Source organism: Eptesicus fuscus, chromosome 9 (assembly GCF_027574615.1).
Source record: "Eptesicus fuscus isolate TK198812 chromosome 9, DD_ASM_mEF_20220401, whole genome shotgun sequence".
NCBI lineage: Eukaryota > Metazoa > Chordata > Mammalia > Chiroptera > Vespertilionidae > Eptesicus > Eptesicus fuscus.
This window is the reverse complement of record NC_072481.1, coordinates 31095352-31116044: the sequence shown is the minus strand read 5'-3', so window position 1 is coordinate 31116044 and position 20693 is coordinate 31095352. Positions and strand designations below refer to the sequence as shown.

Sequence of the window (20693 nt, the reverse complement as noted above, 5' to 3'; positions counted from 1 at the left end):
AATGGTTTTCAAAACTGTTCTTCCCCCAGTCTCTAGCCCCAGGATACCACCCCTCTAAAAAAAACCTGACACAGAACTCTAGCATCAAAAACTGATCAAAAGGGTACATGCTCTGACTGGTTGGGAGGGGGCTAGGGTCTCTGCCTGCTCCTGCCCCTTCTACCCTCTGCTCCTCATGTATAAGAGACATGCTGGGAGGTCTGGTTTAGAAGTGACATGGTAGAGTTCCTGAGACTTTTCTATGGCCAGCAGGGGGGTTAGTGAGGGACAACCAAACAACTGAACAGCAGGCTGCATGGGGCCACCAGGCCAGCAGGCAGGTGAGCAGTCAGGAGCCAGCGGTCCCGGATTGTGAGAGGGATGTCTGACTGCCCCAGATTGGAGAGGGTGCAGGCTGGGCTGATGGGAACTCCCCTCATGTACGAATTTTGTGCACCAGACCTCTAGTCTATAACAATAAAAGCATAATATGCAAATTGACCGGACAACCAAACAGCAGAACGACCATCCAGACAACCTTCTGGATGACCATGCTATGACATGCACTAGCGCCAGGCCAGCCAAGGCGGGTGCGATGCGATTGGTCAGGGGGCCCCACCATCACTCCACGATCGCCCCACAGAGAGAGGCCCAGGCCACCAGCCAGCGATGTGGTGGGTGTGCGGGGCTGGCCAGTGATCGCCCCCTTAAGGGAGGCCCAGGCCAGCCAAGCAATCGCACCCCATGCCTGTCGCCTGCAGAGGGAAGCGACTGGTGGTGGGGGAGGGGAGTGCAGCGCCACACAGATGGCAAGCAGTGGCAGCAGCGGGGATGGGGGTGGAGCCAGCTGCCGGCAGCTGGGGGAAGGAAAGCCCTAATAGGCCCTGATTGTCAGCCAGGCCTAGGGACCCTATCCAAGGGGTCCCAGATTGAGAAAGGGTGCAGGCCGGGCTGAGGAACACCCTCACCCCCGTGCATGAATTTTGTGCACTGGGCCTCTAGTGATATATATAAAAGCTTAAGCAACCGGACAACCAGATGACCAGCCAGTAGCTATGACGCACACTAACCATCAGGGGGCAGACACTCAATGCAGGAGCTCCCCCCTGGTGGTCAGTGCACTCCCACAGCGGGAGCGCCGCTCAGCTGACAGAAGGGCACCAGATGCCAGGCTCACAGCTGAAGAGAGCAGCTGTGGCTGCATGAGCCTCTCACGTGGATAATCCCCTTGCACGCCCGAGTTTTGTGCACTACTTCGTGCACTACTTTGTGCCGTGCGGGATCGATGCGGACAGCAGGCTGGAGCCTGACAAGCTGGCGGGTAAGGCCTGGCTGCCGTGGTGCGGAGGTCCACTGATCCCTGCAGGCCAGGCCGAGGGATCCCACCGGTCTACAAATCCGTGCACCGGGCCCCTAGTATACTTATATTTATTTTCCCGTCCCTCTGTGGAACATGGGATGGCATCCTTTGAACTAGTTAGTCTCCAAAGCCTGAGATATCTAAGCCAGAGCTTCTCAACCTTGGTGCTTGACTCCTGAGATGGGATCACTCTTTCGGGGAGCTGCCCTGTGCGCTGCAGGATGTTTAGATGTGGTGGCATTGCCCCACCACAGTCATTCCGGTTGTGACAATCAAAAATGTCTCTGCACATCGTCAAATGTTCTCCGGGGGTTGGGGTAGGCAAAATTGCCTGGGGTTGAGAACACTGGCCTAAACCCCCACTTTCAGGAAGTCAAACCTCAGAATCCTGTTGCTATTTGGCATTAATGAATGTGCTCAGAGACTCTTCTTTAAAGATATTCCCACGCTAGATCTTGACCAGCCTTGGCTGCATTGCTGGCAGACCTTGAGATGCCCCCACTCCCCGAGTCTTCTTCCCTCCCTATGGGAATGAGCTGTGCTCCTGGGCAGGGGACAGAACCACCCACCACTATTGTATATCCCATGCCGTTCACGACTTACATCCACGGTGGTCCTACTACGCGCCAGCTTTGAGATGGCACGAGGAGGGTGAGGCGGGGGTAGGACATGAGATGTCCATATGTGCCCTCAAGGTGCTGTCTACAGGGTAGCCAGACATGTGAGTGAATAACTAGAATGCAGTGAGATATGGGAAGATGTTCACGATGAATTATGTGAAATGAAAATGAAAACTATTAAAAAGGGCATGCCATGTATGACCAGATTTTTGTAAAATGTGTAACTTAGAAAGAGTTATATCACAATGTTACAGTAGTTGGTTATCTCTAGGATGTGGTCCTGCAAAAGGATGCTGGACCCCTGTCCTGGAGGCAGGAGGTGGGGGAGGGAGGGAGGCTGCACTGCCAGGAAGATCATGGTTTCTCTCATTGCTTCTCTTCCACTTACAGATATAATAATAATAATAATAATAATAGCCAATATTACTAAGTACTTACTATAAGCCAAACACTGTTGCTAAGCACATTATATAATAACTCAGTTAACCCTCATAACAGCCATAAGAGGCCCGATTCCAGTGCTTATTGCTTCTCGTGGGCCCGAGAGGATGGGGAGGTGGGGGTAGGAGGGTGGGCAGAGCTTGTGCAGATGAGGCTGCATTTAGGGAAATGATGTTCTCCCTTTACAGGGTTGGCAACTGTCCTTCACAGACTGTGAAGGGGGTATTCTGCATGAGGGTCTGGAAGGTTCAGAACGACATGGTTTTGGCACCTCCTCTCCCCACCCCGACTCCCTGCTCCCCACGTATAGACTGTGGGACGCTGGGTAAGGCACTTGTCTCCCAGCCTCGATGACTTCACTGAGTGATCCTTAACAAGAAAAACCAATATAATATTGTACATCAACTGTAATTGAAAAATAAAATTCTTAAAAGAACATGAAAAACAGCTGGCTGGTGATGTTTGTAATAAGTGGGTGCGCCCCCTAGAAGCAAAAGCTGGTGACCATTTTCTCCTCTGAGTCTCCAACCTGGAGCCAGGGAATATCTGAGGCTGCTGGTTCAGAAAGGGTCTGCAAGTATATCCAAGCCCATGGGGCTCCCCAGAGATCCCAAAAGGTGGGGGAGAGGAAGAGGGAGCCAGGAGAATGGGCCAGATCCCTGGGTTCCAATCAGGACCTAGTCCCAGTGATCCTGGCCCTGCTGGGTCTGGCTGGGTCTTGAGCCAAGTCACAACCAGTCCTTGCCCTCAGAGAGTCACCACTGACGAAGGAGATTCTCAAATAGAGCCATTGTCATTTGGGAGTGCACCCTGCCAGCTCTGTGGGGAATCCTTGACATGGGTGAGGGGAATCAGGCCCTGCCTGTCCCCTGCCTTATCAGAGCAGCAGGAAAAGACAAAAACAAAACCCAGACAGACCTAGGCTGGTCTGGGAATCAGCTCCCTTTGACCCACAAAAACTTGCCAAGGTTTAACCAGCCTGTGACTTTGTCCGGGCTTTGTACCTACTACTCCTCCAGCCCGGATGCTCTGCCCCATCCCACCTTTCTAAGATAACTCCGGTGTCCTCCCATAGAAGAATTCACACACACACACACACACACACCTGATCCTCCCTCCAGACACCCCAAAAACCAGTCCACAAAAACTGCTTTTAGCCTGCACTTGTTAAACGCCCAGTGTTTAACCTCAAGTGCTTAACTCATTCAGTCCTAACAGGTTTTTTTTAAAATATATATATTTTTATTGATTTCAGAGAGGAAGGAAGAGAGAAATAGAAACATCAATGATGAGAGAGAATCATTGATTGACTGCCTCCTGCACACCCCACACTGGGGATCGAACCTGCAACTGGGGCACGTGCCCTGATGGAACCGTAACCTCCTGATTCATACATAGATCGCCGCTCAACCACGGAGCCCCGCCAGCTGAACCATCCTCAACATTTGAATCTTCAGCCCTCCTTTGACACAGGAGGAAGGTTCAGAGAAGAGAGGTCTCACATCAGGTGGGAGGCCTGCTCTCAAGCCCCCTTCTCCCAGGAGCTTGGGGCAGGAGCCAGGGGAAGCACCTACCCGCGGGCCTTTATTTCGGAGACTGACTTCCGCTAGGCTGTGAGGTCTTTGGGGGTCTCCCTGAGGGCTGGCTCTCAGACTGACCTAAGGGAGAAGAAAAGCCAGTTGCGTAAACGTAGTTTGCGGTAAAGCACTGAGGCCTGCGACTTTCCCGCTTTGGGTCTCAGTTTCCCTTGCTGTAAAGTGGGAGTAAGAAGGGGGGCTCCGGAATCCTAGATCCCTCTCCGGCGGGGCATTTGTGGCTCTCAGAGCAGTCGTCTCCGTTCCCTACCTCCCCACCCCCACCCTCACCCTAGGAGGGGGTGGGACGTAGTGGGGGCAGGACAGCCCCAAGGCCAGACGATTCCCTACTGTTCAGGGTAACAGCGGTCTCGGCGCTCCCCGGGCAGGAAAACCGTAAGCCTCGCCAGCCCCACGCGCGCTTTCGCTTTAAGGCCGGGCGGGGCGGCACCTGGAGCCGCCCCGGAGTCGCGGGAGCTGGTCCCGGAGTTTCCGCCAGACCCGGCGGCCGGCTAGGACCGGGATCCCAGGAGAGGAGCGGCGGGCCCCGCCCAGAGCCCGAGCCCAGAGGGCAGGTCCGCAGGGCCGGAGCCGGGCGGTCCCCCAGCCGGTCCTGGGCGAGCCCCGCGGAGTAGCAGATGAGCGGCTGGTGCGCGCAGCCGGGGACCGCGCCTGCGAGGGAAGTCGGCTGGGCACCTCCGCTCGGGTGCGAGGCGGCGGCGGCGGCGGACCCGACGGACGCGGCTGCGGGTAGGAGACAGGCGAGATCCCGGGACAAGACCCGGACCCGACCTTAGCGCTTCTGCGCGGCGCGGAGAGTGGGGCTCGGGATCGTCGCCAGGGCCGCCCCCTCACGGCCGGCGCCCCCTGCAGACCCGAGGGACTCGTTTCCAGGTGCTCGCAGCTCTCGGTCCGACGGCCACCATGCCTCTGCCCCCCGGACCCCCGCGCCTGGACCGCCCCTGACGCCTGCGCGCCATGGCTGCGCCCCAGGTGGGTACGAGCTTCCTCCTCTCGCTCCTTCGGGAGCAACCCGGCTGGTTCCGCCTGATGTCCAACCCGTCTGGTCCCTTTCCCTCACCTTGACCGCGGGGGCTTACTGGGCAGCCTGCAACTCGGCTGTCTTCTGCGTTGTAACTCGCTGAGCGGCCTTGGCCCACGGCCCCAGGCGCGCAGGGCCTCAGTGTAGGTGGAGATATGGGCACTTCTAGTTTAGACGACCTGGTCCAGTTCTTTACAGCAAACTGGCACCTAACGTTCCCTTGTGGGTAGCAGGACACCACGGTGTTATTGTGCCCATGTCACAGAGGAGGGAAGGGAGGCATGGAGAAGCTAGGTAACCTGCCCAGGATCAGAGCAGGGCCATTCTCTGTCCGGCTCCCTTGGCGTCACCGAGCTTCACATACAGCTTGCCATCTTGCCACCACATCTTCACAACTTACTTCTCCTCCCTGGGAGGTAGGAATTTGAGCTCAGAGAATTTGAGCTGCCTGAGAGAATGGCCGTAGTGAGCGGGGTCATCCATCAGATGCAAGGAAAGGCCTCCTGTGGCTGGTGGGAGGCGAGGGTGGCAGCTGCAGGAAGACGTCTGGGAAGATGAGGTGTTGGGCTGGGTCTTGAAGGGGTGTGGCTGTGAAATGAGGGTCCTGGATGGGGACAGAGGGCTCCCCAGCCTGGGAGAGCAACAGGTGTAGGGGCCCCCAGGTGGCAGGAGTTTGGATGTGTTTGTGTGTGGGAGGATGAGGGAGGTGAGCGAGGGCGCCAGCCTGGCAGGCTGAGTGCAGGGATCAGGGCTTCTCTGGGGTTGGGGTTATTCCCTCCAGGGCAGGGAGTTCCTTCTTCCTCCCCCAGCAGGGTACCGTGTACACAAGTGTGAGAGGTTGTTACCTGGCCCTTAGCGGGTCTGCCTAGGGCTGGCCAGCAGTGTGTGTGTGTGTCTGTGTGTGTGTGTGTGTGTGTGTTTAAAATACATTTTTATTGATTTCAGAGAGGAAAGGAGAGGGAGAGCGAGAGAAAAAAACACACAAAACATTAATGATGAGAGAGAATCACTCATCATTGATCAGCTGCCTCCTGCACGCCCACTACTGGGGATAGAACCTGCCACCTGGGCATGTGCCCTGACCGGGAATCGAACCATGACCTCCTGATTCATAGGTCGATGTTCAACCACTGAGCTACACTAGCCAGGCAGTGTGTGGGTTCTTGACCTTGTGCAGGAAAGATTGTGCAACAGGAGTCCAGGTGATTGAGAGTACTTGATTAGAGCTGTGGGCAGGGAGACAAGGAAGGGCTTAGGATAGAAGAAGCAACCGGAGAGCCTGGGCGGGGCTGCTTTTGCTCACTGCAAAGTCCGGGAAAATGGGGCCTTGGAGACAGGTTGCAAATCTCATGGGGACCCTTCGAAGTTAGGAGATGCACTCCTATAGGGGAAGAAGAGGAAAGGGAAAGGCAAGAGTTTATTCCAGGAAGGGGCGTACCTGCTGGGTCCTTTGTTTTGAGGGTTTTTAAAGGCTGAGAATTTAGGGGTGGTCTTAGAGGAGATTTCAATAAAATATTCATCAGCTTTTCCATGACCTCTTAGGGTCTGGTCTCTACTGATTGGTCAGCACCAGGGCAGGGTCATGAGTCATTGCAGCTGGTCCAGGAGTTGCCCACCAAAGGTTGCTGCTTTCCTGGGCCTGGAGCTGGAATACTACCGAGGCCTACATGCTATCTCTAGGGAGGTGACCTTTTGCATCTGGCTGTAAATTGCTTGGCCAGTGCATTCAGCTACCTGCCTCAGTTTCCCTATTCTACTTGCCAAGGAATCTTCCTAGCTTCTTACTATCCTGCCTCAAGGTAAGTAAGCTGCCAGAAAGCAACTCTGAAACAGGTCAGGGGAACCTTGGGCCAGGACACCTGCTGCTGATAATCAGCCAGAGCTCCGATCTGTAAATAACGAAAACCACCGCACAGCAACGGAACAGGCTGTCCTCCACCCAGTGGACACCGGCGCCCTCCGTCCCTGGAATGGCAGGTAGCCTGTGTCCTGCCTGCCTACAGGGGGATCCACATGGAAGGAGGGAGACCCACACAGAGGGAGGTGCCCTCACCGGTGAGAGCATGCTAAGGGCAATTGCAGGGGCTTGTCTGAGGAGGACAGTGCATTCTAGAGCGTGAGAAGGGCCTGTGCCAAAGACTTACAGATACATCTCTTCACAGCAAGGTCTCACCTTCATATACTTAAACATTCAGATAGATCTAAGCTGTGCACACACCCAGGGATTTGAGTTAGACTAGACCTGGGCTGGCCAGCAGTGTGTGTGTCTGTGTGTGTGTGTGTGTGTTTAAAATACATTTTTATTGATTTCAGAGAGGAAAGGAGAGGGAGAGAGAGAGAAAAAAAACACACATTAATGATGAGAGAGAATCACTCATCATTGATCAGCTGCCTCCTGCACGCCCACTACTGGGGATAGAGCCTGCCACCTGGGCATGTGCCCTGACCGGGAATCGAACCATGACCTCCTGATTCATAGGTCGATGCTCAACCACTGAGCTACACTAGCCAGGCAGTGTGTGGGTTCTTGACCTTGTGCAGGAAAGATTGTGCAACAGGAGTCCAGGTGATTGAGAGTACTTGATTAGAGCTGTGGACAGGGAGACAGGAAGGGCTTAGGAAGAAGCAACCGGAGAGGCTGGGCGGGGCTGCTTCTGACACGGACCTCGGACAGACTGACAGTTTTCTAGCCCCATGTCCTCGGGACATGTTGCTGCTCTGAGGATCCCGTGATGGGACGCCAGTAAAGTGCTTGGTGTGATGTCCAGCCCATGTAAATGCCCAGCACACACCTGCTGCATCATCATTGTGTATGGAGGCCCAGGGAGAAATGGAAAGGAAACATCCACCTGGGGATCATGCTCATCTCTGCGGAGCAGGCTGAACGTTCTTCTCTATTTTGCATTATTATCCCCCTCTGTGGTTTCCTCCTCTTCCCACAGGAAAAAGCATCGTAAGTTCCCTGATGCAGGAGTGAGTTCTTCAGGTGCTGAGAAATCAGTTGTATCTGGGTGTGGGCAAAGTCTCTCACCTGTCTGGCTCCTGTCTCATTGGCAAAACAGGAATTTCTTTCCCTGCCCTGTTGTGAGGAGTCAGATGAGATGCTGGGTATGAAGGGCAACTGTCAAGTGCTTTTTCTCTTGACAGCCTCTCCTTGCTGTCTGACTTTGGGGGGAGGGAAGTCAGGTTCTTTTCTTCCCCCATGAAAATGCCTGAGCTGGAGACAGGAGGCACTTGCCCCAAAGACAGATTCACAGGCAGAGAACTGCAGGTAATTTGCAAATGGCCCAGAGGGATTGGTGTATATTATAGATTCTCTCGTTACATGTGTAGATTCTCTCTCCCACATGTGCATGCACACACGTACACCCACACACTTTTAAAAAATATGTATTTTTTAAATTGATTTCAGAGAGGAAGGGACAGGGAGAGAGAGATAGAAACATCAATGATGAGAAAGAATCATTGACAAGCTGCCTCCTGCACACCCACCTCCACTGGGGACCAAGCCCGAAACCCGGGCATGTGCCCTGACCAGGAATCAAACTGTGACCTCCTGGTTCATAGGTCGACACTCAACCCCTGAGCCACATCGGCTGGACCACACACATTCTCTTATTGATAACATGGGTGGATTTATTTCTTAACCACACACATTTAATTTAATATAATTTATTTATTGATTATTTTTTTTAATTGATGAGAAAGAGAAAGAGAGATATCAATGTGAGAGAGAAACATTGATCAGTTGCCTCCTGTATGCACCCTGACCGGGGAGTGAGCCCTCAACCTAGGTATGTGCCCTGACTGGGAATCAAACCTGCAACCTTGTGGTGTACGGGACGACACTCCAGCCAACTGAGCCACACGGCCAGGGCACCACACATACATTTTAAAACAGATTTGGGAACATATTCTTTAAAATTTTTAAGTTTATTTTCGATTATAATTGACATTCAGTATTATATTAGTTTCAGGTGTACCACATCGTTATTCAACATTTATACACCTTACAGAGTGAGCCCCACAATAAATCTAGTAACCATCTGCCACCCTACATAGTTTATTGCGATGATATTGACTCTGTTCCCTATGCGGTGCTTTCCATCCCCGCGACTTAGGTTATAACAGGAAGTTTGTACTCCTTAAGCCCCTTCCCCTTTCCACCCCCCCTCCTCCCCTCTGGTGGGAACATGCCCTTTTGAAATCTGAAGCTCCACCTACTGGATCTGGAACATTGTGCACACCCCTCTGCTCCCCTAGGAGCATGCCTTTGAACAGCTGCTCCCCAGGGCATCGCTCTGATGTACCCCGTCTGGCTGGGCAAACTCCCATTTGGGAGGTGTTTCTGGCCATTGACGTCTCCCTGAGGTCTGTGAGTTCCCTGCTCCTCTGGCTCAGCGTTTGGGAGGGGAGATGGAACCACACCGAGTTCTCCTGGCAGCCTGCTGGAGCACCTGCTCCTTGTGCAGATGAGGCAGCAGGCCCGGAGCGGTGGAGAGGCTCAGCCCAGGACACAGCCCGGGAGCGGCGGTGTGGGGACCAGGGCCAGGCCTCTGCTTCAAGGCTGGGTGCTGAAGCAGCTGGAATCCTCTGGAATCCCCCCTCACCCGTTCTTCCAGCTGTGAGCAGGCTTTTCACACAACAAATATTTGGCCAGCAACACTTTCCCCCTCACTTAAGGGAATTTCTTTAACAAATTTTTATTTAGCAGCTGTTATGTGCTGGGCTTTGGGGGATAGAGCAGAGAACAGGGCCAATATGGACAGCAAAGGAGAAGTTAATCACAGACAGGTAAGTACTGTGGTCCAAGAAGGCCGAGCGGATTGGGTATTTAAAGTGTCACCGGCGAAGGTTTCGTGGGTGGGGCTGAGCGGAGCCTTGAGGGGGGATAATGGGCAGTTACCAGGAAGAGAACAGCATGTAAAACGCCTTTGGGGACCACACAGATGTATGTTTTAGCCCCTTCCTGTCTGGGGCCAGGCTTCCTCCCAGTGTTTTTTGTGGGTTTTTTTTCCTGTGCATGTTTTCTTTACTGAGTTGAGATAACACTATATGGGTAATTAGGTATTCTAAGTTGAAAAAAGTAAGATATCAAAAGCATTTCCCTCCTGTTGTTAAACATTTGTGCTGAGCTTGATTTTTTAAAAAATAAGTCATTAATAGTCCTTCTAGAGGTTGTGCCATGGTTTACCCACCATTTCCCTAGAGTTGGACATTTTGGCTCTTTCCAAGTTAGGGTCATTATAAATAAGGCCACAGTGGACATTTTTGTGCGCAATTTTGCTTCAGATCATGAATTTTACCTTCAGACATCTCCGCGCCCTCCTTCACGCTTGCTCCCTTTCCTGTCCTGCATTTCGTGTCTTCCTCTGTCAGATGGAGGGGACCCTGTCGACCCCTCGGGATTGTGACTGGGTGAAGTGAGGAATGTGTCACCAGCCAGCCCGATCCTGGCAGGCCCGATGGACCCAAGAGGTGTTTGCTCTTCTCCCTCCCAGCCTGTGGAGTCTTATACCCACTGGGCAGATGAGGCCTCTGAGGCCTGGAGGGGGCCCGGAGCAAACATCACCACCCTTACTGAACTCCTCCTCGATCCCAGGCGTGGTGCTAGCAACTTCAGACACATCCACTGTGACCTCCAAAACAGCCCCGCAAAGTTAGGAGCATCATCTCCATCACACGGATGAGGACACTGGGGCACAGAGAACTCAAATGACCTCTCCAGGGGTGCCCAGTGACCTCAGGTGGAGGAGAACTAAAACCCAGGCTCCCAGTACTTGGCAGGCTGCTTACATGCCCATTTCTTCTCCCCTTTCTCTCTGCATGTCCAGAACTGTGACAGGGGCCGAGTGGCCTCCACCCTCCGCTACTGCACGTCTGTCAGCGGCACAGTGTTTCTGATCGCCGGGACGCTCTGCTTCGCGTGGTGGAGCGAAGGGGATAAGGGTGTTCAACCCAGCCAGCCGGCCCCACCCACTGGGTACCCTGCGCCCGAGGCCCCCAGCTCCTTGCTCAGGTCCATCAGCTTCTTCTGCTTTGGGGCAGGCGGCTTGCTGCTGCTCCTTGGCCTGCTGTGGTCCATCAAGGCCCATGCCTGGGGGTCACCCCGAAGTGACCCATATCACCTCTCCAGAGACCTGTACTACCTCACTGTGGAGCCGTCGGAGAAGGAGAGCTGCAGGTTAGTGGGGAATGGCGGGGGCTGCAGGTTGGGGCCATAGGTGGGGCACCATTCCATCTTCATGCATTTGCTCAGCAAACTCTCACGGGGTTCATCCCCAGGACCAGGCTTTGTCTATGCCTTGGGAACTTGAAGGGTGATCAGCACAGTCCTGGAGTAGTTTAAAGCCCCATGACAGAGGTAGAGTGGCCTCCCCATGGGGTAGTTAGAGCTGTGAGAGAGGCATAGACACAGTCCTGTGGAGATCTGGGGAAATCCAGGAAGGCTTCCTGGAAGAGGTGGAAAGCTGAGCTCTGCATGGTATGGGGCAGAGTAGCACAGTGGTTCAGAGCTCAGGCACAGGCGTCAGACTGACTGGGACCTTCTCCTGGTTCTACTAACTAGCAGTAGGACTTCAAGTAGATCATGCAACCCCACTGAGCCTCAGCCTCGTCTGAAATAGGAATAATAACAGCAGCAATAATAGCAAACACCTGTGTAGTACTGACCATGGGCCAGACACTGTTCTATGTGCTTTTCATATGTTTAGTCTTTTAATCCTTATAGCAGTCCTCTGAAGTAGGTACGGTTATTTACTCCATTTACAGATGAGGAAACGGAGGCACCACAATGTTACTAAGTAACTTGCCCAAGGACACCCAGGTAGTGTATGTCAGGGCCAGGACTCGGACCAGAGTCTGTGCTGTCACCCATTCCCTGGCTCGAGGGACACAGGGAGAATGAAATGAGATGATGCGTACGTAGAACTTAGCCCAGTGCCTGGCGTACAGTAGGTGCACAGTAAATGTCAACTTTTCCTCGAGAGGCTAAGGTGGCGAGAGGCGGGTGAGGCAGGCAGAGTAGCACGTACAAAGGCTCAGGGGAAGGCCGGGGGGCGGGGCAGAGACAAAAATCTTGGAATAGACAACATTTCTCAAGCTTCATTTTTATTTTTACTCTCTCTTAGGAGGCTCTTTAGGCATTTTTTTTCTCAATCCTCCCCTGTAAAGTTTAAATACCACAGTTACATTATATATGTGTTTATGTTCTGTATGTGTATCTGTGCTTTATCTCACCAATACCAAGAGCCAATTTTTGCCTTGTTGAGTAAGTGAATTATGCCTGCACCTATTATGTATTTATTCATTCGACCAAGTATTGGGTGTACCCACATGTCAGGGGCCTACGTACATCTTCTCCAGCCCTCTTTCCCCTGCAAGGCAAGAACTGGTGCCCTGTCCGGCCGACATGGCTCAGTGGTTGAGTGTCGACCTATGAACCAGGAGGTCACGGTTTGATTCCTGGTCAGGGCATATCCCCAGGTTGCAGGCTCAATCCCTAGTGTGAGGCATGCAGGAGGCAGCCGGTCAATGATTCTCTCTCATCATTGATGTTTCCATCTCTCTCTTTCCCTCTCCCTTCCTCTCTGAAATCAATAAAAATATATTTTTAAAAAAGGGGGAGGGGAATGCATGCTGAGTTAAGGAATGTAACAGGTTATTCCCACTACTGGCTTGTGAATCCTTGAGGTCAGAGACAATAGAGTATTCAACAGAGGCCACTTAGTCCAATGGCTGGGCCTTGGTTTGACCCGACTGTCAGAAGGGCAGGGCCTTGGAAACTCTCCAGCCAAACTCTTCACTTTTTGGGTGAGGACCCAGGTTGCAGAGAGACCGGTGACTGGTCACACCACAAGTTAGTGGTCAGCTGGAACCAGGCCAGGCCTCAGGGCCCTCTGGCCCAGAGCTGGCCCTTCCCACCCAGGGTGGCCTGAGTGTAGGGGTGGGTGTTGTCTGTACACACAGCCATGTTGACCCAACAGGGCCCGGGCCACAGCTGCAGGTGGGGCCACCAGCCTTCACTCCCAGCCGGGCCAGGGAGGAGGCCCTCCCAGGAGGCCGCAGAGTGCTCCAGGGTTGGAGACCCGTCTTAGATTCAGAACTGGGTGCTGGGGGTCAGGGAGGCTGCTGCTGTTCATGCCCTGTCCCTGGGGCTGACTCAGCCCAGCCCTGCCGCCTGGGAGACCAGCATCTGGCCCCCAGGGGGAGGTCACTCTCCTGCTCCTGTCCCAGGCACCTCACTCTCTGAAGATAAACCCAGGTCAGAGAGGCCTTCTGGGCTGATGGCTTAGCCAGGTTTTCCCCCCTCTTGGACCTCATTCTCCATTTATCTACTTGTTCTTTCACACATTTAACAACATTTACCGAGTACTGTGTGCTGGGTCCTTTGCAGGGCACCGACAACGCCACACTGGACAAAACCCCTGCCCTCTCAGGGCTCCCATCTTATGTGTGATCCCCTAAATAGGGTGGCTAGACAGGATGCACCCCAGAGCCACCACCCTCAGTGAGCACAGCAGAAATGCATGGTCCTATTCAGACAGGAGGGTTTCAGTCTCTGCTCTTTTCTTTGATAAGCTGTGTGTCCTTGGGCATGTTACTTAGACTCTCTGAGCCGTGTCTGATTCCTCATCTGTCAGCTACTAGGATTGTTGTTAGGTTCAGATGAGATGACAGGTGGGGAAGTGCGTACACTTTAAAGTTCGTGCACACATTATCTTTGGCTGCCATTAGGATACTTTATAGTTTACAATGGATGCTATGCCCACTAACTGATTTGAGCCTCAACTGCTCGTAAGTGGAGCAGCTTATGAGGGAAGTGTGAGGATTAGGCCCATTTTACAGATGAGAAAGCTGAGGTTTGGAGAGTTTAGGCGCTGGGTGGGGAGAGATGTGATAGATGGAGTTGGCTGAGTTTTGCAGCCAGACAGAGCTGGGGCTTTGCTGCCTGGTTGCTGTGTGGCTTTCACTTATCTGTACCACCCAGGGTTGTCATGAATGTGAGATAGATTAGAGGGCTGAAGTGTCGGGCAGGTAGTATGTCATCCCCGTCCCTTCCCCTTTTCCTACCATGTTTGCCTGACTCTGCTGAGGGCTGGGGAGCTGGCGCCAGGCCAGGTCTTCGGCCCCAACCAGGCTCCAGAGAGTGGTGAGCCCAGCCCTGAGGAGCTTCCTGTGCTTGGCACCATAGTGGCAGCTGGCCCCGTGCCACCGCAGGGTGCCACACCCGGAGCACCATGGACAGAGCCTCCTCCGGCGTGTGCGCTGTGGCCACCCTGCACGGACACTTGGCGCTACATGAGGGCTGCTCCAGTCTGCTTCCAAGCAAACTTCCTGCTGCAGGCTCACCTCACCTGTGCCCTGCCCTGCCCTGCCCATGGTTAGCGCTGGGGTGGCCCCAAGCACATCCAATGCCTGTGTCATGTCTCCAGAGCTTGGAGAAGAGGGGAGCGGCAGAGGTGTGGCTGAGAAGTGACCAAGGCAGGAGGGGCTGGAAGCCTTCTTACCTCCTTTTTTTTCTGAGTGTTGTCAAAGCTTTTTCCACTTTTCTCTGCCTTGAATCTATAAAATGAACATCGTTACCCCCATTTCACAGATAAGGAGAAAGAGGCTCAGAGAGGGTTGTGAACACAGCCTCGGTCACACAGCAATAGAACCTGGTTTGCCTGCCTCCAGGAGCAACGATCTTCGCCTGCCCTCACCTGCAAAGGATGCTGGGAGTGCAGAGAAGGATGAGGTCTCTTACTAGCTTCCTCTGCTGCGAGGCTCCTGGGCTGGCTCCGAGGAGGAGGGTCTGGGAGAGAAGTTTGGAAGAGCACTGGGTGGGGAATCCCAGCTTTGGCTCCTGGCGGGTGCCCTCCGTCACCATGACCTGCCTGTGGCTGGAGCAGCAAGTCTGCCTCCCCGTGGGCCGCCCTGAGGGCTGCGTTGCCCAGAGACACGCCGTGTCCCCAGCGGATAATGGGTGCTCACATGAGGGGCATCCGCAGGTCCCAGCTTGGCTCCTCCTAACCCCTGGAGCGAAGTCCCCTCCACTTCCTCCTCTGTCCTCTGGGCCAGCCTCTGCCATCGGCCGCTCCTTTGTCTAGATAGGCAGGTCCGCTGTGTGGGCCGAATGGCTTCCCCGCCAGCTGCAAACTGGTGACCCTGGGCGAGGGACAGCCCTCCTGCGGGAGATCCGGGGTGAGCTTTGCTCCCCACGCCCCTTCCTCCAGGAGACCTTGGAGGCGTGGTGGCTGGCGGCCATTTACAGAGCATGTGCCAAGCAGCCCTGCATCATCTCATTTAATCCTCATCCAGTTCTGTGGGGGAGGGGCCATTGTCCCCATTTACAGAGGGGAAACTGAGGCTCAGATTAATGGAGTTACTGATCCTGGTCGCCCACCAGGAATGTGGCAGAACAGGGAGTTGAACCGGCCAGTGCGCAGACTCACAGCCAGGCCTCGAGGGACTGAGGTGGGAAGGGACTTTCAGGATCACCTAGTGAGCCCCTGTATCTGACCGTATCGCCCCCAAAGCAGAAGCAGGCCTCGGGTCAGTGACACTCCCACCCCACAGAGTCCTACGGGGGGGAGGGAAAGGGACTCCCCAGAGATGACCCCCTGGGGCCTTGAGGGGCCTGAGGGCTGGGGTCCGTTCTTGGAATCCAGCTGCAGAGCCTGGATGGAGGAGCCTCGGGACCTGGTCCCTGCCTCACGTCCCTGCCCGGTGGTTCATTTCAGGGAGCTGGAGGCCAGTCTCAGAGACAGGCGTGGCTGACGCTATCTCCGGGGTAGACAAGCAGAGGTACTCCCTGGGCGGAAGGACCACATCAGGGCCTCCGGCATCCAGATGCGCAGGAGAGCTGAGGTCTCCCATCCTGCTCGGAGCGTCCACAGCTCTGGCTCTTGTGAGATATGACAGCCCGATCGGGTGTGGCTCAGTGGTTGAGCGGCGACCCAGAAACCAAGAAGTCACCGGTTTGATTCCCAGTCAGGACATTTGCCCAGATTGTGGGCTTGATCCCCAGTAGGGGGCATGCAGGAGGCAGCCGATCGATAATTCTCTCTCATCATTGATGTTTCTATCTCTCTCTCCCTCTCCCTTCTTCTCTGAAATCAACAAAAATATGTTTTAAAAAAGAGGTATGACAGTAGGCCGGGAACCCTTCTGCCTGTGGACCATCATTCAGTCTTTCAACAAACACCCCCCAGCATCTGCCCTCAGCTCCATGACCCTCAACGTCAGTCCCTGCCCTAGAGGACAACCAGGTGGGGTCTGTGTGGAGCAGGAGAGCACTGTGGGAGCCCAGAGCACTATGGGAGCTTTGCTGGGGGAGCTAGCAGTCAGGAAAGCTTCCGAGAGGAGTCTCAGGGGACAAGTGGGGACGAGCAGCAGGGAAGGGTGAGGCGGGTGAGGACTCTCCCTACAGAGAGAGCCGAGGAGGCCTGGTGAGCACGTGGGGGAGGGCAGGGTGGGTGGGATGGACGGCTGAGGTTGGCAGGGCCGCTCATGCCAAGCTCCAAGTGTGTATATGGGGTCCCGGGGGACCCGCAAAGAGTTTGGCCCAAGGCAGGGCCCTCCATCTCCCTCCCTGACACGCTGTGGGTTTCCCCCTGCCCTTGCTAACAGCCTCTGTTCTCCTGTCCCTCTAGGACCCCAGAGCTGGTTGCCATCCCCACTTATGAGGAGGCCGTGCACTGCCCACTGGTTGAGGGGCCCCTGGCACCACCTGCATACCCCACGGAGGAAGACCTGCCGTGCAGCGCCTCCGGGGCTGCCCTGCTTGGGGACCCGCCCGCCTCGCCTCCGCCCAGCTACGAGAGTGTCATCCCTGCTGCTGCTGCCATCCCTGGAGAGACAGTACCAGCTGGTTCAGACCACAGTGGGAGGCGGGGAAAGGCCCCTCGCAGGCCCTGAGTCCAGAGACAAAGCATGAGCTTCTTGCAGTGCCTGCCACGGGGCCTGGCTCACAGCAGGCACTCCGCGGACGTTGGCTTCTCAGGGCTGTGTTATCCTGTTGCTGTGTAACAAGTGCTTGAAGCGAATCCCTTTCATTCTCTCTCCCGGCTCTGGGGGCTTCCTGGGCCCAGCTGGTGGTTCTTCTGCCCCATGCGATGTGTGTGGGGCTGCCATCTCGGGGGACCCGTGGGCCAGAGCGCCCAAGAGGGTGCACTCCGCCCGCTGGCAGGTAGGGCTGGCCGTCAGCTGGGAGAGTTTATTGTGCAGATGAGAAAAGGGGGGCCCTGAGGCAGAGCCAGGACTGGCCAAGGTCACACTGAGTTCATAACCAGAAGGTCATGGACTCTGCATTCAGAACACGGTGCTGGTTCCGCCATGGACCAGCGGAGTGACCTTAGACACGTGGCTTTTCCTCTTTCTGCCTCAGCGTGCTCACCCATAAAATGGGAATTGGGAGTTACAGTGGCATCACCTTCTGCCTCAGAGCTCGGCTGAGAGGATTAAACCAGATGCGAGCTGCTGACATGGAAAGCCCACATTGACGCTGCAGCTGAGTGCTAATGCATCTGATAGGCAGTGTCTATGGAGTGTGTAGTGATTGTCAGAGTTGTTCACAGAGGTAAGCCCCACCCCCTCCACCCGAGGCACATTCAGCTTCTGCTCCCATATCTCCCGGGACAGGGAGCCGGTTACCGCTCCTGCTTTCCTTCTGTCCAGCTACATTATTCATCCCTACATCTCTGTACCACCCCATTCTCAGATGAGCAAGCCAGCTTAGAGAGGTTAAGTAACCTTTCCGGGGTCACACAGCAAGCAGGGACTCAGAGTCCTGGGGCTCAGCTGGGCATTCACCGAGGGCATACTGTATGCTGGGCCGCCCTCTGCCCTGGTTTTACATCCTCAAGCCTGCTCTGCTGCAGGTGGTGTTCCCATTTAACAGGCCTGGAGACTGAGCCTCAGGGAGGTAAAATCACAGAGAATAAAGGCAAAGCCAGAGCTTGAGCTGCCCTCCCTCCCTCCTCCCTCTCTTTCTCTCCCTCTGTCTCTCTCTCACACACACCATATGAATCCTGAGGATATGGGTGGGGATTGATCTCTCTCTCTCTCTCTCTCTCTGAAATTCCTAAAGGGTTAATGGGATCCCAGCTGGGAAGCAGAGCCCAGCCTCCCTCCTACCCCAAAGCAAGGCCTCTCCCCCAGGCAGGTGAGTTAATGAGTTGCAGGTTGGCCAGGAGGCACCTCCTTTGCCTGGTGGGAGCTGGAAGGCGTGGAGGGAGGGCGGGGTGGGCTGGAAGACTGGAAAACCCTTTTCTCTCTGTACCAACTAATCTGAGAGGCCCCAGCAGGGGCAGTGACTTGCTCAAGGTCACCAGCACCTTGGGGGTTGAGTCAGAGCCATGGAGCCAGTCTCCCATCAGGCAAGCCACCCGACCGACCCTCTGAGCTGCAGTGGCCTCGCTGTGAACTGGGGACCCTTGTGCTCCCTGGCAGGGCATGGGGTGGAGAAGCCATGTGAGGCCGGGTCTGCCATTCCACAGCCCCCGGTAGGCACTGGTTTACTCCTGGGCCCGGCTGTTGGCGTCTTCACCACTCAGCGGCCACATCTGGTGCCTGCCACCAGGCCTGGGATGTCAGGGACCCTCCGAGCTTAGGCCTGTCCCCCACTTTCCCTCAGCTTATCCTTCCGGTTGGCTGGTGAGCCTGACCCCTGCAGCTCTCCACCCCAAATCAGTCAGAAATTTCCCAACTAAATTTCCACAGCACCCCCCTCCTCCCCAGCAACTAATTCTAAACATTGTTCTCTGCAGTCTTGTCCCCCTGGGTTTCTGCTAGAGCCTGGCCATTGCCCCTCACTGCCACCATCTCTTCTTGCTTCTTCTGACCTGACCTCAAAACCAGAGGATCGTCATAAAATTAAAATCCGATCTGTCATTCCGCTGCACACCCCTTTTAGAGGCTCTCCGTTGACCCCTGAGAAAGACGTTGGAAACCTTAGCATGACCCCAGGAGGTTCCAGCCTGTGCTTCCTCTCCAGCATCCCTCTCCTCCGGAACTGACGCCCACCCCTCCGTTCCCAAATACCAATCCAGAGACTACCCTGCTCCAGCCCCCGAGGATACTGCAGCGAGCAAAGTCCCCGCCTGGGCACTCGGGTTCTAGTTGAGAAGACAGACAAGAGACAAGATAAATAAACGATGTATACAGTATGCATGATGGCAATGGACAGCTGGGGAGGACAGGGAGCACCGGGGGGAGGTGGTGATATCACCCCAGGGAAGACCTCACCGGAAAGCTGACATTTGGATAAAGACTTGAAGGAGGTGAGGGAGGGGGCCGTCACATATCTGGAGGAAGAGCATGGCAGGCAGCAGGAACGGGCAAGCGCAGTTTACCCTTTCTAGGGAGCCAGAGTGGCGGGAGGGAGGGAGTGAGGGGAGGCATGGCAGAAGATGAGTTCAGAGGGGTGGTGAGGTGGGTGACATGGGCCAATTGTCTAAGCTCCTCTCGGCCATTTTGAGGTCTTTGGCTTTACTCTGGTAAGACAAAGTCATTCCAGGGTTCTGGGCAGGAGTGACAAGGTGTGACCTGGCATTTGGATTGGAGCGAGACTTAGGGGGCAAGGGTAAAAGCAGAAAGCACTTAGGGGGACAGCGATGTGGGGGCTCAGACCACGCTGATGAGCAGGAGTGGGGGGAGAGAAGTGATTGGATTCTTATGCCTTGGAGGCAGAGCCAACAGGATGTAGGTGTGAGAGGGGAGGTGAGGATAGAGCCAGGATATGTGGGCACTGGCCTGGAGAACTAGAGGATGGAGTTGACCTGGGAGGAGTAGGTCTGGGGAGGGAGGGGCGGAGCCTGCAGTGCAGGGGCAGGTGTATGCATAGCATTTAAAGTTGCATCTCCAGCCCTGGTCAGTGCTTACTTGCCCTGGGCTTTTGCACACGCCCGTCTCTGTCTGAACTGCTTTGATTGCCCTGACAGAGCTCCAGCTGACTCCTCAAGGATCCCTTCTGTGACTCTCCCCTTCATTCCTCGCCCCAACCCCCAGCCTCTCCCCCCCCCCTCTCTCTGCTTGGTGCACATGTTGGACCTCAAGCGTATCTCAGAGCCTTTACCATATTTTACCCCAGAAGGAAGGACCAAGTGCCATCCCTCTCTGAAACCCCGTGTGTATCAGAGTGCCTCATGCCTCCAATCCTGCACGTAGCAGGGGCTCAGCAAGAGACTGAGGGGACCGGTTTGAATCCTGGCTCTACTATCGACAGGTTCTGAGACCTTGAGGCGCTCACTCACCTTGCCTCCATGAACCTCAGTATCCGCATCTGTCAAATGGGTGTGATCTCTCCCCCCTCCCCCTGCTTCTGAGGCTATTGTGAGGATCTTAAATTCCATACACAGGAAGAAAACAGTGGTTAGCGCGCCCCCTGCTGGAGGAGGACAGACTCCTCAACCTCTCCCTCACTTTGCAGGGGAGGGAGGTAAAGGTCAGAGGCCACAGGGCGGGGAATGGGAACCAGGGATAGGTAACCCAGCACGGTCAGAGAGCGCACCATGCACACCTGTTTGTCCCCGCGTATCTCTCACACCGGCTCTGTGGAAGCGGTTAGATTAGACGCATTTAGCTGAGCGCCTCCTTGGCCCAGAGCTTCTTACTCCTCACATTTAAATTTGTTTAAAGAGGAGATAAAAAGGAGAAAGGAGGCTGGGTCGTAGAGAGGAACGGAAGGGTGGGGA

The 20693-nt window shown here is 54.9% G+C and overlaps 1 protein-coding gene across 1 annotated transcript; it reads left to right on the top strand.

The window, feature by feature from the left end:
* Positions 1 to 4480: 4480 nt before the first annotated feature.
* On the top strand, positions 4481 to 18061 carry TMEM61 (transmembrane protein 61). Its single transcript, XM_028142072.2, is given in 4 exon segments — positions 4481 to 4967; positions 10851 to 11200; positions 16653 to 16902; positions 16904 to 18061. Coding segments are annotated over 4 exon segments (648 nt in total). The 5' UTR covers positions 4481 to 4952; the 3' UTR covers positions 16937 to 18061.
* Positions 18062 to 20693: the final 2632 nt, after the last annotated feature.